General features: G+C 38.5%; 1 protein-coding gene across 28 annotated transcripts in view; it reads left to right on the top strand.

The window, feature by feature from the left end:
* Nucleotides 1-18,129, top strand: part of Sox6 (SRY-box transcription factor 6) — a 538,528-nt gene that overhangs the window by 511,838 nt on the left and 8,561 nt on the right. For 25 of the 28 annotated variants that reach the window (XM_048360339.1, XM_048360343.1, XM_048360350.1 and 22 more), the window contains 2 exons: nt 8,321-8,554; nt 11,381-11,597. In XM_048360339.1, the coding sequence (XP_048216296.1) occupies nt 8,321-8,554; nt 11,381-11,597 (451 nt within the window). The remainder of the gene's footprint in view (nt 1-8,320; nt 8,555-11,380; nt 11,598-18,129) is intronic. The other 3 variants (XM_048360331.1, XM_048360351.1, XM_048360356.1) reach the window with 1 other exon arrangement.

Genomic DNA, 18,129 nt, shown 5'->3' with positions numbered 1-18,129 from the left:
CAATACATCCCTAAGTATTCTTGCAGTGAAAGTTTTGCCACCTCACATTAAAACAAAGCAAGCTTTACAATTCACTTACTATCCTCATCCTCTGAGCCACAAATGTGCCATTGGTGTCCCATATTTAACTTCTTCATATAGTGTAACTCTCACCAACTAATGTTTTATTTCATACTAACTAGTCCTTTGTCTTAAAAAATGAATGAATAATGAAGTTAGTTGTTTATTAATGGAATCCAGAGAAGAAAAAAATTCACATATGAGTTTTGATGTTCCTTCTTCTTGTATACCTGGTTTTCATTTGGGTTTTATTTCTCATCACTTTGAAAAGGTTAGTCAAACATCTCTTTTGATATGCATGCTATTACTTCATTCTCCTAGCTTTTATTACCTGAGGGCATATTTCACATTCATATTTTTGTGTGTGGAACTAGGAGTGATTTTTCTTTTATTATTTGTTCTTTCATACTCTCCATGTGTTTTGTTATGACCATGCTTTATTTTTATTTATGTATTTTTATTAACACATAATAATTATATATAATGAATGCAATTTTGGTACATGCATACTCTGTGGATTATTCATATCAAATCACCTTTTGTCTACCCTCAACCCTGCCATCTCCTGGTACCTTCCTCAAGCCCCAATAATCTAGTGATTATATTCAGGTCAGCGTTGTTTAGTTCCCTTACATAAGAGAGAACATGCAATAAATGGTTTTCTATTTGCCTTATTTCACTTAATGTTCTCCAGTTCCATAATTTTGTTGAAAATAATGGCATTTTGTTCTTCTTTGTGGCTAATACTCCATTCACCTTCATTTTGGAAGTATATGTTTACCAGATACAACACCAGATTTACTTTGTTTCATTCAGTATTCTAAAAGTGTTCCATTCTTATCTAGCCTTTATTTTTTCTAATGAATAATCAACCATTATTTGTATTACTATTCCCTTTCATGTAATTAATCCATTTCCTCTGGATATTTATTTTGGTCTTCAGTAGTTTAGTGACTTGATGTGGTTTTCTTTTTTTTTTATAATTTGTACACATTTCTCATCAACCTGTTTGTTGATATTTCTCACTAAATTCAGGTAAATTTCACCTCAGTTTGTTCTTACTGATGGTTGGATGTTTGTTGTTGATTGTGGCTGGTTAGTTTTTGTATCTGGGTTACATTTTTCTGATTGTATAATTAGTGAAGTAGAGTGGGGGTTCGCTACAATGAAACGGGGTCTCCGCCCCAAGGGAGGGGATTCCTGGTTCCCCTAAGAGTCTACCACACAGTCTCCAGCTACAAGATGACAAAAAGACAGATTTATTGGGGAAGTAAAAAGTGAACAAAAAGTGAACCGACTGACCTTGGTCGCAGCCCAGACTTGGGAGCTGAAACTGCCTACCACGTGTGCAGGGTCAGGGTCCAGACTCGGGAGCTGGAGCCTCCCGCACGTGTGGCCTTCCAGCCTGGTTATAAGGCAAACATCATTGTCAAACTTGCCACACGCAGGTGACCAATGAGGATACAACACTTACAGAGCATGCTAGGCCGCACGCAGGTGGCCAATAGAGTTACAGTCTGTCTCATAGTATCTGTTTGAACCAACCTATCATTCTAGTTAGAATTGGCGCATGGATTTGGCCGGGCGAACATGATGCAGGTGGATACGCCTACTCATAGGAGGGCACAGGTTCCCTTGAAGCTCCCAGGCCTCAAGTGGTCAATTTACATAACTTATCATAATGAAGGGGAGCTTCCCTGGATAGGGTGGGGGAAGGCTTAGTGGAGATGGAGTTGGCTTCTGCTCTAATCTGAGCTGGAGTCAGCCTGAAGTTCCTCCACAGCTAATGATGGCACTGGCCAGATCTGACCTCCCTATTACAATTAGTAAATTTTCTTATATATTGTGTGATGACTCATTTTATTATATTCCATTGAAAAGTGTTATATGTTTGTGGCAAGAGACAGTTAAAATACCTGTTGATCATACTGAACTTATGGAGACTTTTTTTCTCTGCTAGGGAAACTTTCAGTTTGTTTTTAGCCTTAGGTTGCATCTTTACTGGTGACATACAGAATTTGTTTCCAAGGATTTGCCCCATCTGGAACTTAAATGGAAAGAAAGCCAAAGGTGTTTATGAATTTCTTTATCACTTGATAGAATTTAAGTCTAAATAGCTGCTCAGATTTTTCAGACGCATTGCTCTGTCTTCCTCTGGGTTTAAATGTATTCCCTTTACATAAGAGTTCAGCCATTTGGAAGCCTCAAGCTCTGTTCCTGATTCTGTAGCAAAGAAACAAGTTTTTTGTTTGTTGTTGTTTTCATGCTAGCTACTTCAAGCTATGCCCACTGTGGATTGTCTTCACTGGACAAACTATTCACTAGGCTTCTGCTTAATCTTGGTAGCCAGCTGATGTTTTTGCATGGTGCTTTTTCATATATTGCTCAGGAGTTATTTCTGTGGGAGGATTGGTCTGATGTGAGCTATTCTGCTGTTACTAGAACTGAACCTCAGAACAGAAATTGTTGTGCCATATCTCATTCAGTCTGCCTAACAAAATGTAAGGCTTCAAACTTTTAAAAATGCAAATTTGAATCAGTCTTTTAGGAAGCATTTGTTTAGTCACCTTGGCTTTCTCTGTTCTTTAAGACCAATTCATTAGTAATCACGAAGACTGTTCAATGGTAATTTCTCATTGAGTGTCCATTTTGTGTTTTTTTTTTTTTTGGCCAGTCCTGGGCCTTGGACTCAGGGCCTGAGCACTGTCCCTGGCTTCTTCCCGCTCAAGGCTAGCACTCTGCCACTTGAGCCACAGCGCCGCTTCTGGCCGTTTTCTGTATATGTGGTGCTGGGGAATCGAACCTAGGGCCTCGTGTATCCGAGGCAGGCACTCTTGCCACTAGGCTATATCCCCAGCCCTGAGTGTCCATTTTGAACACTTCTAAAATGTTTTTAATTCTCTTATTAAGTAACTTAAAGACTTCTCAGTTGAATTATGGGTACGGAGAAATCTGATTCTACATAACTTTCTTACTTCATGTCTCAGTACTTCCCTCTTTTATTCATAAGCCAAGCCATAACCAGCTTCTTTGTATTCCCTTAAACCTGTGGCACTTTCGTAATAACTCTGTACCTTCATTTACACTGATTTCCCAGTGTTGAATACTTTATAACACATACTGCTATATGCTTGGTCTTCTTTTTTTAAATTAAATTTTATTGTCATGGTGATGTACAGAGGGGTTACAGTTATATATACATAAGGTATATATATACCATATATATGTATATATGTATATATATACATAAGGTAGTGAGTACATTTCTTGTCCAACATTGTTACCCCCTCCATCATTTTTCTCCCACTTTCCCTCCCCCCAATCTGCACCCCCCCAAGTTGTAAAGTTCATTTCCAACATGTTGTCTTGTAAGTATCACTATTGCCTTGATCTTCTTTTCAGATGTTATTTCGACAGTCTTGTCTCTCTGAAGCCTCCCTAATATTCATCTCTGTCTGCCCTAACAAGTACTTGTGGCTTCTCCTTGCTTTCATAGTACTTTTTCACTATCTTTGTTAGCATTGTTTACAAAGGACAATTACAAGTATGTGTGCTACTTCTCTTTGTAGGCCCCAGCACAATGCTTGGAACACCTGAAATATGTCAGAAGTGTTAGATGAATGAACATATAAATATTCGTAGGCATATTTCAGAAATATCCTGAGTTCCTAGATACAGAAATTTTTATATATGCACAAGCCCAAACCAAGCAGTCATTCACTTAGATAGCCTCTGGAATTTTCTCCGGAAGGGGCCTCACTAAGATTAGTTCAGGACCATTGCCATGGGCTATGATGGTGAAACTGGCCGTCTTTCCAACCCACCTGGAAAAGCTCAATTTTCTGTGTTCTCTAAATCATTCAAGTCACAACTTCCTAAGGAGGTCTTTGTTTTGCAATAGCTATTTTCTCCCTATGGATTACCTCTTTTTCTTTGTTTAACTGCAAGCTTGCATTTATATGAACTGTGACTTTAGGAGATGCAGGATGACTTATTAGAGCTAAGCCTCCTGTGAGGAAGTTGCACAGAAGAGGAGATCCTGGAGTGCAGAAACCATACTTTCCCTGGGTGCCTCTTGGTGTGGGGCTCTTGGCCTCCTGGCCCTTCAGTAATTGTCATTGGGATTTCCATTGCTAGTAGTCAGCAACAGTTAGGTCTGGGAAAGCAGCAGGCCTCTGGTACAAGCTGAGCATCTAGGCTTCTTCCAACTGCCTTCTTGGAGAAACCCTATCTCAAATCCACAAATAATTCTTATTCTATAAAATAGAAAGGAAATTCTCATAGAATAGTAAGCTGTTCTCTAAGACAATTTAGTTCTGAATCTGATAGAGGATTTTGCTTATTGAAGAACTCAATACTTTTTTATACTTAATAATGTTGTTTTCAGAAATATGTCCTTGATGTGTAGATTTTTAAATCCTTGTAATAGTTCTCCTTTTTTGTTAAAAGAAGTTTTAAAAATATACAATTCCCATTTTAAAAAAATTTAAATATATATACACAGATACATACATAATATACAAGTAGATATACATTTCTGTAATAACTATTTTTAGCTATTTTTCATAATGAGGAAATAGGGAAAGTTGAGGATATTTTCCAAATGTTATTTTGACATTATAGCCTTTCACATCTTTTCAAAGTTCTGACTTTAACCCAAACCTAGGTTGAAATTCAAGTAATAGATACTTTCAATGAAAAAGGAAATGATATTGAAAAATATTTTCTGTCCAAGGTTTCCCTTCAAGCAATATTTGTTGGAAAGCATCTTTCTACAGAGTGTTTCCATAAATTCTTTAGAAGTTGTATATGGTACAATCACTACAAGATGAGGAGAAACATTCAACACATCCTTATGGAGTGTTTATGGTTTACAATGCTGCTTTTCCTTTACTAACCCTATGTGATAAGTTGAGGTATTAAGTCCTAAATCTTGCCTTTGCAGGATGTTAGCTGTTTAGACTGCAGGGAGAGGCCAGCTTTCATAGGCAAAAGAGGTTTGTTTTTGGTTTTCATTGACTGCTTAAGTAAAGTGATATCCTGGGCATAGTTTGTAGAGCAATAAGGTGTTTTTGAGTACCACAAATAGGAGATAAATAAGGTAAAAATAGGATGGGGGAAGGAGAAAAACCAGGAGAAACATTTGCCCATAATGATTTACAAAGAGACCTGGACACTGCAAATTTGTATCGTATTAAAAGTCACTACTGTTGAGTTGGATCAAGTATCAGGTCCTATTCAAAGTGATTTCAAACTTTGATCTCCCTAAATAAGTCTGTTCTTCCTAACACTTGGTTCATCTGATCTGTCATTACTAGTTTAGGATATCCTCCTTCATTTTTCAGCTTACACCTCCTGGAAGAGACACGGAAAAAAAAAAAGATGAGGTGCACATGCCTTAAAGCCTTTTTCTATTTTCCCTTTCCTACTCTGCAATTTTACACTATGTACTGTTCTTGACTATCTGGAACTATTCCTTATGAGTCCTGAAGAGAATTCTGTATAATTAATAGGAGTAATGCAGAAAATATGGCATGAGGAGAAAGGTCACTGCAGGACACTTAGCGAAGGTTGGGCCTGAACCCGGTTCTTGGGAGAAGGTAGAATTTAGCGAAGCAGAAGAGAGTAAGGCGCATTTGCTAAGACTGTGGTGTAGCACAAGAGAGGCAGGCATTGGGCGTGTCCTAGAGGGAAGTGACAGTATGAAGTGGAGGATAGTAAATGTTTCTCTGAACTCCAGAGTCTAAAACTCCACCACAATTTCTGTCAGTCTGTAGGAGATTAAAACGTTCCATTTACAATGAAATGCATGTTTAAATGAAGAAAGAAAGAGAAAGTCAACTACGAGGCTTTGCGAGAAGTAGTGAGAAAGCTACAGACAGCAAAAACAGACCTCAAATGTTAATCACCTGTGGCATAGTAGTTAACTTAGAATAATATTGAAATGTTTTTGCATCTGACATTCTCCACAAACCTGTCTCCTTTTATGTGTATGCATGCCAGTATATAAATTGCCGAATCCATGTCAGTTGTAAAGTAATGGCACTGAGGGCATCATAAATTACCATGGTGATCCTCAGGAGAAGACACTGTCGTATCTGAATGAGTGTTTCACTTCCAGAGTAATGTATGCCTTCATCTGGCCCAGCAGTCAGCATATTGCCCTGTGTTGATGGATATTGTCAGCTGGAAGCTACACTACATTTCACTGCACAATAAACATGGTTGTCAAATCCATATAAAGTGAAATCAATTTATCCTGTATGGTCAGTGCATTTTAAATGAAATTAATGTACTGTGGGTACGGTGGCAAAAAGGTAGCAAATTAGTTATGCATCTTAGGATCTGAGATGTTTCATGTAAGGCATCATTCTGTCTAGTAGGTCTAAAAGAAGGGTTGTTTATAAGACAAGGGTTTTTGCTTTTTTTCATGATCTCCAGAAAGTGGCTTCTCTGATCTCTTTCCTGTTTAGAAAAATATTTCACAATAGTAGCTATTTCCATCCTTTTATCCTGTCTTTTTTGTTGTTGTTGTTGTAAATGATGATCGTATTTTCCAAATAAAAGCACCCTTTAATGTTCTAATTTATTACTGGCTTTGACACATACAAGCCACATAAGCAAGGTATCTGGAAATAGTAAAGGAAGGTCAGAGATTGATTAGGTGATGCTGTTCCTGTATATCTTCACTGAACTGAACAGACATACTTTTTCTAGATACACAGGAATGTTGGTTTTAATGTTTATTTTGCTTCTAAACTTTTGTGAATAAGCTTTCTAGTTTATACAGCTGATGGCCGAGGCCCCCAGTCCAACCACTTCACATTTTACTGTAGACTTTCTCAAGCTATTAGGAGATATTCCATATATTACACACAGCAACGTGTACGTCAGCATGCTAGATGGTGAGATGTATGAAAACAAGCAAAGGCTTCCTTTTTCCTTCCCCCCCTCCTTTACTTTCTCCCTCCTTCTCCCTCTCTCCCTTATTCCCCCTTCCCTTCTTTCCTTCCTTCCACATCCAAAGAATAGAGTAGTGAGTGAGGCTCATCTCCCTGACATATCCTCAAGGAGCTTTCAATTAATGGTGTTACTAAAATCAGCCCTTCAGAAAGTGTAAAATACCAAGATTTACATAGAATTTGATAGATGGAAGGAAAATCCCTTAAACAACAGAAAAACACATCAAGATGCTTGAGATAAATACTTCTTAGTCTAATACTTTTGCATATGCATTGAAAACCAAATAATATTTATTGAGCACACATTTATTTTATCTATTATGTGGGGATTCCTAGGTATATAAGTATGGGAGTAACACAATCTCTAATGATCTCATATTCCTAGAGATGAAGCGGAGGATGGGAGGGAGTCAGTGAGGGACACAATAAACACTTTGGGACCTGGGGCCTGAGTGAGTGTATGTTGCCTAGAGAATCTCACTGCAAATGCCAGTCTTTTGGCCCAAACACCCTTCCCATCTGTCTTTTTTCCTCTCTCCCAGTCACCAGCTGATTCCTGTTCATCTTTCTAGACTCAGCTGGGCCCTCACATCACCAGAAGCACCGGTGACCCACCTGCCTGGTGCTCTCCTGGCACCCTGCTAACTTTACCACACACCTTTTGTTTGAATTGTCTGCTTCCTCTTCAAACTGCGAGTGCCTTGAGAACAGGCGCTGCTTGATTCACCGTCCAGCACTTTATTCAGCACATAAAGCCTACCTCATAGTCATTGCTTAGTTAATTTTTTTTTTACTTAATTAACTACCTCATTCATGAAACACCAATATTTGAATAGGACTTGAAGGACAAATTGGACTTAAGCATCAAGCAATAGGATAAAGGTCTCCCCAGCCTTGGAAAGATCACAGGCCAACACAGAATATAGTGAAAAACATTGCCATTTGGGGGAAAGTATAGAATTTTTGGCAAATGATGCACAAATGGGCTCAAAGGATCTGCTTTTGAAGAAATACATCATAGTAGGAAGGTTTACCATAAAATAACACCAAGCCATTACTTTAATATCATTAAGTGATATTAGGGCTACTGTTTACATTAATGTAATAGGTATTAATTCTTCCCAGTATCTTTTTGAGGGCGTTGTCAGAATGAGTTAACATCTGGAACTGCCTTCTGCTTCCACGAGGCTGCATAGAACAGAAGAGAAGGGAAGCCATGGAGCCAGGCAGCAAGCTGTTACATTAGCCTTATAATAATGCTTTGCACCCATCTTGTTCTTCCTGCCCTAACACTACAGGAAGTAAAGCAATGAATGGCTCTGCAGCTAAACTACAGCAGTATTATTGTTGGCCAACAGGAGGTGCCACTGTGGCTGAAGCACGAGTCTACAGGGATGCCCGAGGCCGAGCCAGCAGCGAGCCACACATCAAGCGACCAATGAATGCATTCATGGTTTGGGCGAAGGATGAGAGGAGGAAAATCCTTCAAGCCTTCCCTGACATGCACAACTCCAACATTAGCAAAATCTTAGGTAAGTGCAGTGGCACAGCTGGTGCTAGTGTGCTCTTTCTCTCTCTCTCCCTCAACATGTCCCCCCCCCCCCAGCCCTCTCCACAAGAGTGGAAAGCAGAGGTCTAATAAGACTTCAACTGTAGTTGGGAGGAGTCAAATGAAATGTAGCCAGTTGCCACAACGGCCTTTTGTTACCATCCTGCCTGTCCCACCAGCAGGCATTTAGGTTTATGAGTTACTGCATACACAGGGCAGGTGGCTAAAAGTTTCTTTTAAGAGCAAAAGCATTGCCATGGCAAGACTGGCTGAAAATCTTTGAAGTACTCCTAGTAATAAGCTAATCGTGTGAATTTAGCAGCTCCAGAGAGGACCTTGCTAAACAGGAATCCTTTGGACAAGTTTTATCTCCCCTCTCATTCAGGCTTTTAAAATTCTTAAGTTGCTATGAAATCTTGGAAACACTCAAAGACTTCAGTTTTCTGTTCTAGCATTGTTGGTTTCATATGTTCCTCTGCAAGAATTTATGAAGGATGAGGGGTGAACCCCGAAATGCTGTGAAATTCATGAAGTGCAGAACAATGCCTCTAATGAGAACTTTAAAAGTTGTGAGGTAAAGCCACATTTACTTTAATAAGAGATGACGAGTTGAAATTTCATAGCAGTGAGTTGAACACAGACCACAGGGCAGAGGCCCACTTTGTGGTAAATTGCCAGCGATTCTCCTGTTTCTCAGGATTAAACTCAAGCCTTGTTCTATTAGTATAAAGCTTGCCTAGCAGAGATTATATAGTTTGGAATTATTGTGCACAACATATTGAACATATTTTATTCAACATGCAGCATTACAGTCAACATGTTTCCTCTTTAGAAAGGAAAAACACAGAAGGCACTGTTCTGTTTAAGCTGTCACGATGTGGCAAAATTGCAAAGAGTGCAGTTTCAGGAGCTGAAGAACACGAGAGACTTAAACTGTGGCCTTAATTTTTAAATGTTTTTGTTCAAATGCAATAAATATTTAACCTGAGTAAATATCAATGATCTGGACATACACAAATACATGTGTTTTGTCACTACATAAATAATTTAACTCGATTCTGAGATTCTGAGGCATTGACCTCTAAGAAAACTTAAAACATATACATAGATCAAATTCTGGAGAAACATTCAAATACACATTTTTCTCTTTTTTTTAAATTTCAACTTTTGAATTTTAAGATGGATGCTGTCGTGACAATTAAATGATGTTTTATTTTTAAGATTTTAGGGATGCTATTCTTTTGAATTTAAATATATTCTAAACCAAAATGTCCCTAATGGACAGATTACAATTTTTTCAAACTAAAAGTCATTCTAAAAGAAATCAGCATGACTGTAAGCATATAGTTTGATATCTAACCTTGAGGTCTTTTTATTTGTCTCCTGCCATTTTGTTGGTCATATTAATAAGCTCTCGGACGGGAATAGACCCTCTGTGTTTCTGTTTGAGCAGCCGTGAAGAATCTATATTATTGATTATGCATTCTGTGAAAAATGATTTGGAAGATAGCAAGTCCATTCATTAAAGTGTCAACTTTTATACACAAGCATTTCAAGAGTGCCAAGAATCCTTGTCTGGGGCTTTAAGCTGCTGGGATCCAGCAGCACACAAACTGATCTGCACAGACGATCTGCACAACTTGTGCACAACAATCAGCAAAGAACAGGGATGGATGTGCTAGTAAAGCAGACCAGGATATTGCTGGCTACAGAGAATATTTGTACAACTTTCCCATTTGTTTAGGTATGAAAAAATCTCCACGGAAGAATAGTTAACATCCAGCCTGCACAGCTGTTACCGCTTTATTCATCAGTAAGGCACAAAAATGCAACTTGATACATCTAAGAACACACATCCTTTCTTTGTCAAGTGTTTAGATAATTCTTTATAAACAATATTAGAGACGTGAATATGTTTCCTTCTTCCTGTGTAGAGTATATTAAAATTTTTTGTACTTTTATTGGTACAGCCTTGGGTGGACATTTATAATACTTGAAAATGGTATATATATATATATATATATATATATTTCCAACTGGACTTTCTTATCTGAAGTTATAACTTATAAAGTGGAGTGAAGATATGTGTGCTGGTACTAGGGTTTGAAATCAAAGCCTCATACTCTTGCTTAGTTTTGTCACTGACAGCTGGTCCTCTACTACTTGAACCAAACCTCCAATCTACTCCAGTTTAGCCTTCTTATCCCCCCTCCCCCGCCCAGCACACACACAATTAGAGAATATCATGGACTTTTCTGCTCAGACTGGCTTGGAACCATGATGCTTAGATCTCAGTCATCCAATTATGGAGGATTACAGGGATAAAGTATCAGCACCCACATGAGTTGAGTTTTTAAAATTGCCCCATGCCAGCAGGGTGAAGTCCATTTTTATAGATGGAAGAGTATCAACATGTACTGACATGTTATCAGAGGTTAGCTTCACTAAACACACCCTGAGTGAGGAAGATGTTTGAATTCCTAGGACCAAGTGAGATTTTCCTGAGAATGCTGTCATCCTCAGAAGGCTGTTAACTTTTTTAAGAGGAGAGGCAGATGAATTGAAAAGAACTTTGGTGCAGAAAATGATCTTTAAGTAACAAAGATGTATTTTAAAAATAATCTAGTCAGCACAGAGATAGAGAACTTGCCTACCATGTACAGTGCCCAGGGTTCAATCTTCAGTAACACACACACACACACACACACACACACACACACACACACACACACATCACTCAATCAAGCTGTGCTTGCCTAAGGATATGTTGCCTTGACCACTGAGCACTGATGGCTATTTTTATGTCTAGGCTCTCGCTGGAAATCCATGTCCAACCAGGAGAAGCAACCTTATTATGAAGAGCAAGCCCGGCTAAGCAAGATCCACTTAGAGAAGTACCCCAACTATAAATACAAACCCCGGCCAAAACGCACCTGCATTGTTGATGGCAAAAAGCTCCGAATCGGAGAGTATAAGCAACTGATGCGGTCTCGACGACAGGAGATGAGGCAGTTCTTCACCGTGGGGTATGGATTTCTACATGGAGCCACCTGGGCTCTGTACTCATGAAACTGTAGGATGGCTCCTGACAGTGTCTGAGCGGGAGATTAGGGAAGGGAGGGGGTTATGACACGTGGAGGGCTTGGCTATGGGAAGCTTTGCTGTGTCACAAGTACACAGCTTTGCAATATGGCTCCAGCTCGACTCAAGACAAACCTGCCCCAGCTTACTCCCCATGGACAGTTCCCATCATTGTCTTCCAGCTAATCTCAGCTCCTCAGGGCCCACACACAGTTTCTGGTAGTTTATTTAAATAGACACATGGAGGGGAAAAAAAAAATAAAAAAACAACTTGAAGAAAATCCCCAGAAGCTTCCTGGCTTCTCTGGGTGGTGCTTCTGACTCTAATCACAATAGTCTGCTTTTGTTGTGGGATCTACCACAAGATAATTGGCCTTGACATTGGTTAGAAGACCTCATTTTTGGCATAAGATCCAGAACTCCTGTTGCAGTAAATTATTCTGTGGTGGAAGCAGCAACAATATGGATTTTCTTGCTTAAATCAGAAACTAGACATGTTTTTGATATCTTCAAGTCTGATTTCATGTCATTTTGTTTAAAAATTAGGTAATAGATTTCTGGTATAAATTTCGAGTTGGCTGACTGGCTGTCTACATTCAACAGAGGCCCCACATAACCACAGTAGTCAGGATAAGTGGGGATGCTGATGCCTGTAGATTCCAGCACACTCGGGCCTAGCAATACAGAGGGTGGAAACCCGAGGACCATTCTGGAGGCCTTGGCTGGAGCAGCTAGAATCAGAGAGGGATAGCTGGCAGGGGGGTGGGGAGTGGGAGGAAGAAAGAGAGAAGGAAAGAAAGAGAGCGAGAGGTGGAGAAAGTAAAAAGAACTGAGGGCGATGTGGGCCTGACAATTAGAAAGTATCACTTAAAGATGGGAAAAGAGAGACCACATGGAATGTGTGGTCTATTTTTGCTTAGGGATTCTCCAAAGGAAATATGCTTAGACAAAGAGCTGATTTTAGAAGCATGTATTTAAAAGGATAAAATTAACTTGCAATAATAAATAGAATATAAAATCAAACAAGCCAGTGAAAGTAGTCTGGGCCCTTAGTCTGCACAGTATATTAGTGTCTTAGAACCAAGTGTGAGCTTTTCAGTCTTAACTGCTAGGAATCAAACACTGGCCAGTTCACATGTGAAATAAAACAGATAATAGTCTACATCTTGTGTAGGGAAGATTCTGAGGCGAGGCTTTCACAAGTGCTTGTTTCACAAATGCTTAGGATAATGCTCTGGAAGGTGAAATTTAACATTGCCATTTCTAGTTCATACATATTTTTATTATTTATTTTATATTATATTGTATATTTTATATTATAATACTTATAATATATTTTATATCACATTGAATAACCAAGGAATTTCTTTATACTGAGGCAGAACTTTCGAAGGTATAGAAAAGCATAAGACATTTGACTGAAGATTCCAAAATATTACTAAATTGAGACATACCAAAGTAGTCATCAATGTTTCTAAAGGAATGCTTTTTAACATCAAAGTACAATGAGCTATAACTAGACTATTCACATGACAGAAGATCTATGAAAATATCGACTCAATGTGTCTGTTCAGTAGAATGGGCATAGATAACAAAAGGCAAATTGAGGACTGTGTGATAAATGTCTTCATTTAATCCTGTTGTTATGTCCCTGATATTGTGTTTATCCCTTGAACTCAGAATTAAAAGCTTAAACTTGGTGTCTTCTGAAAGTTTAGCCTTTCTCACAAGTCATGTCACTTGAATAAATACTTAGTCTCTTTCGCCCTATTATAAAACAGCTGTCAGTGGTAATATTTTGTTTTCTGCTACTTACTTGAAAGTGTGAACTGTAATACTAGTTGATTTAGTTTCCTTTACAAAACAGTACAATAAAATACCCCTGGATCAAAATGTCCCAACACATACCAATGCTTATAAAATATATAATGAAAATAACTTGATAGCTACCATTTGTGGTGTATCTACACTGTAATCCTTAGTCTTCTAAATAAGATAAAGGAATTGAGGTGGTTGTTCCTGAAAAATGAAAAAGATCAGGGACTCAGATTCTGGTCCCCACCTCTTCCTGCTCAACAACAAAGAAATAAACTCTCTCACCATGTTTCCACAATGTACGCCTCAGAGCCCCTCCATGAGCATAGCTGCTCCATTTGAGCAGCTACAAAACCTACAAAAATGAGGCCTGTATGATATATGGTGCATACAATGAGCTCTGAAAGGTAGAGACCAAGGCTCCTGTCCCTGACAGTGGAGAAGAGTCTGCTGCAGAACTGTAAGTTTAGACCATGGAATGGAGCCACGGAAGTATAGGCAATGACCAGAATGTTCAGTTTTTTAAATCCTCAATGCTAAACATTTTCCACCACTTTGCTTTGGTCATATTTGCTGTACAAAGCCAAGTATTATTTCCACTTATGGATTTATATTTTCTTTTAGGTAGTTATATTTGATAGATTATTAACTCCTTCAGCTTCATCTTTGGAAACTGATCTTCATTAGATGTGAAGTTATGACAAGCGGAGCAGGGAGAAAAACAAACAAAAAATTTCCAAGATTGCTATTGACTTCTTTCTGGAGTAAAGATAAGATCAATTTTTATGGCTGATTTTGAAAAGACATGCATAACTTCCAAGCCAATAAAACAGCATTACTCAACATTTTTGTTCATTTTACTGACTGTACAACTGTAACTGATGAGTTGATTATTTTTTACTTAGCTATTATAGAATGTATTTGTCAATAACACGAGATAGGTTTAGCTCTTACCTGGGATTTAAGCCCTTTAATTGGAAAATTAGTTATCAGAACTTTGTAATAAACCTTATAAAATACTATTAATGTGGAAATTATATTCCATTGATTAACATAGCTCCCAATTGTCCCTTTTTGTGAAGAATTATAACTAAATGTCCTTTCTATTTGTAATTGTATTTAGTCATTTACCTGTACACTGGTGGGTACTCTAAATATTAAATTTGAGGTTACTTTTAAAGCAGCAATAGTAGTAAATTATTGAATACTGAGTGTACTCAATATACTCTGCAAAGTGAACTCTACAGATTATTGAAAATAAGTCAGATTTACAAGATAAGCCGTATCATCCCTATTATAGTGTTCAGAGATGCTAAATAATTTGTTCAAGGCCACACAGTTAGTGAATGGCAGAGCTGCGATTTAAACCAGGCTCATGTGAATGTAAAACATATGCCTTTTGCTATTTCACATCCCTCTCAATTAGAGCCTACAAATTGTTTAGAGCCTGTGAAGCAGAGTGGTGACGAGTACCAATTCTAGAGTCAGACTATTCTGACTCAACTGCTACATTTTACTTTTCCTTGCTGTAGGAGCTAACACATGTCAATCTTCATTCCTCTGTACTCTCTACTTGCCCCTGAACAACTTACTTAAACTCTCTGCCTTTTAGCTTTCTCATGTGCAGAATGAGAATGACAATAATGACAGTAATGCCACCAAGGAAAATCTATCCTGAATATCAAATAACTTTATATATGAAAAGTGCTTAGAACAATGCCTGGCACATGGTAAGCCCCCAAATTAGAATAAGTATTGTTACCCTAGGAAAAATTCTATGTACCAAATATATATTTCTTATTATATTAGAAGTATTATTTCCCAGTGCTTTATAAGTGGCTTGAGCATTTGCTACTCTGCCCTTAATCCTAAAGCAGTTGAATCAAATTCATAAGATGCTTATAATTATAAGTGTAACTGGATTAACAGAGATCAGCCACACTGCTCTTAGTACTGTCCTGTAAAACAGTTGGATTCCATTCCTTCCTATAGTATCAGCACAGTGATGTGTTACATATAGTCTTACCTTCTCATGAAACAAACCTTGTTGCCAATTTATAGACTATAAGAATAGAAAGGGTTAACAAACAATGGGAACACATGCAGTCCCTTCACAATTGACAAAGCCACTCTATACCCCAGAAATATTCTTGTGATTTGAAAGCTGTGTGGTGATACTGAAAGCCATCTGGGACACCTTTATTTGCCCGCCTCAATTCATACCTTCCTCAGGCATCTCTGACTTCTGTTTGGAGGTGTACATTCATGATTTGTAAAGCTCAGTACCTACCTGCTACTCCTACTTGTGAAATCTGCAGTGTTTTGACTTTGAAATTGATTTTCAAAGGAAGGAAAAATGCTTTCTAGGAAAGTAGTTCCTGATAGACAAAGTTGAGTGTGCTGGCTCAATTTTCCCTTTTGTTCATTGATTAACCAGTCAATTGGTAAGGCATTATTTGAAGGCAGCTAGATACCTAGCTCCATACTAAATTAATATAGCACGAAGCATTTCTGTATACATGAGATTTCCAAGAATGTTGTAGTTCAAAAATCCAGACATATGCATGAATAGATTAACAAATAACAGTGTATTGTACATACAGAGAAAATAGAATATACGGTGTGCAAATAGCATCTAATGAAATGTTCATCTTGATGTTATAGACAAGGCCAAGTAAAGCTGAGATTACTATGCAATGGGGCCAACCAAACATGGGACATCCTTGTAAAGGGGACTTGGGGTTTGGGAAGGTCAACCCAGCAGAAAAGAGATTTTTGTTTCCACAAAATAGAGACTATGAGCACACTGGGGAAGTGTGAGGTGTTCAATTAAAAAAAATAGCCAGGTGCTAGTGGCTCATGCATGTAATCCTAGCTACTCAGGAAGCTGAGATCTGAGGATCATGGTTCAAAGCCTGCCCAGGCAGGAAAGTCTGTGAGACTCTTATCTCCAATTAACCACCAGAAAACTGGGAGTGACGCTACAATGTAGCTCAAGTGGTAGAGCACTAGCCTTGAGCTCAAGAGCTCAGGGACAGTGCACAGGCCCAGAGTTTAAGCCCCACTACCGACTAAAATATAATAAAATAAGAGCAGCTCAAGAATTTTCCCTTGCAGTAAAGAAAATTTAAGAGGCTAAGTAGAGCAATATTTTGAAAAATCTTGAACTCTAGACTTCTTCAGCTGTATTCACTTAAAATTTTAGACCATTTTCATGTTGATAACAATTTGATAACCAAAGATCACTGCCGATGTTAGCTTATGATTTTGCAACTAGGGCAGGCTCAGCATTGTGTATCTCACATCGGGCCCTTGCAGGGGTCCTTGCAGCACTCTGCCCTGGCTCCTGGAGGGTGGGAGCTCTCCCCACCTTGCATGGGAACTAGTTCCTGTATGGAATATCTCCCAGTGCCAGGAAGTGACTTTTGCCATAATTGACCTGTCTTCCTATGAAAGTTGGTCCTAGTCCTCTCCTTTGGTCTCTCCTAGATCTTTTCCTCAAGTCTCTAACTATGGTTATATTCATATCCTTTCCCATGGCCCTCCCTTCTGTTTATCTAGTTTTATAACATCTTTTCTTGTCTGGAATAGGCTACCTAGAGTTTTCACTTGTTTTTTTTTCCTTCTCCTTCCCTTAGTTTATGAATGAATGAATATTCATTTATTCCATTCATACAATGGGTGTTTATTGAGTACCTTCTATGATCTAAGCATTGTCTAATTTTGGAGCTATGTCACTGAAGATTGCTGGCCTCATTCTAGTAGTGAATGTAAAGCAATCAAGCAATTAATTAATTTTAAAAATAGTCATAAGTACTTTAGAAAGAAAGGTAAAGTAAGGAAAATGGCAGGAATCTTCAGAGGATGGATACAATGTTAAATAGAGTGACCAGAGGAAAACCTCACGGAGAAGGGGAGTGCATAGACCCAAGTAAGGGAGGGCGCAAGAGCAGAGAAAGCAGCAAGGGTCAAAGTCTTGAAGCAAAACCTTGTCTCACTATGCAAAGAGAAACCAAGAAGACAGAATGGCAGGGGCACAGGAAAACCAGTAACAGATGTCAGAGGGATGATGAGCCAAATTGAATGAGAGTGTCAGCCATTGTGAAAATTTTCAATTGGACTCTGAATGAGATGGAAAAATATTGGACTATAACTAAGCAAGACAGTGCTGTCCTCTGACTTTGGTTTCAAAGGAGACTTGGATGAGAAAGGAATGGCCCGCAGAAAGGCCAGGCTCTTAGAAGAGATGGCAGCTTGGAGCAGGAGTGTAGGAGTGAATGTGGTAAGAAATAGATGGGCTCCAGATATTTTTAAAAGGGTTCACCAACTATATTTTCTGATTGGTTAGTTCTATATAGGATTTGAAAGGAATACAGTTACTAAGGTCAGTCCATCTGAGAAAAGTAAAGACCAGACATGTGGGAGAATGATCAGTTTACTTTTGCACCTGTAAGATCAAGATGGTGTTCAGGCATTTAGATAAAAATAAGCCTTTGTAGATGAGCCTGCAATTTAGGAGTGACGTATTTTCCAGGTTTGAACTCAGGGCCTTGCACTTGCCCAGCTTGATTGGCATTCCGCTACTTGAGTCACACCTCCAGCTTTTTGCTGGTTATTTTTGCTGCTTATTAGATGGAGTCTTACAGACTTTTCTATCAAGGT

Source organism: Perognathus longimembris, chromosome 13, assembly GCF_023159225.1.
Source record: "Perognathus longimembris pacificus isolate PPM17 chromosome 13, ASM2315922v1, whole genome shotgun sequence".
NCBI classification, from domain to species: Eukaryota; Metazoa; Chordata; class Mammalia; order Rodentia; family Heteromyidae; genus Perognathus; species Perognathus longimembris.
Note: the sequence above shows the minus strand (reverse complement) of the source record. Positions and strands in the feature narration are given on the sequence as shown.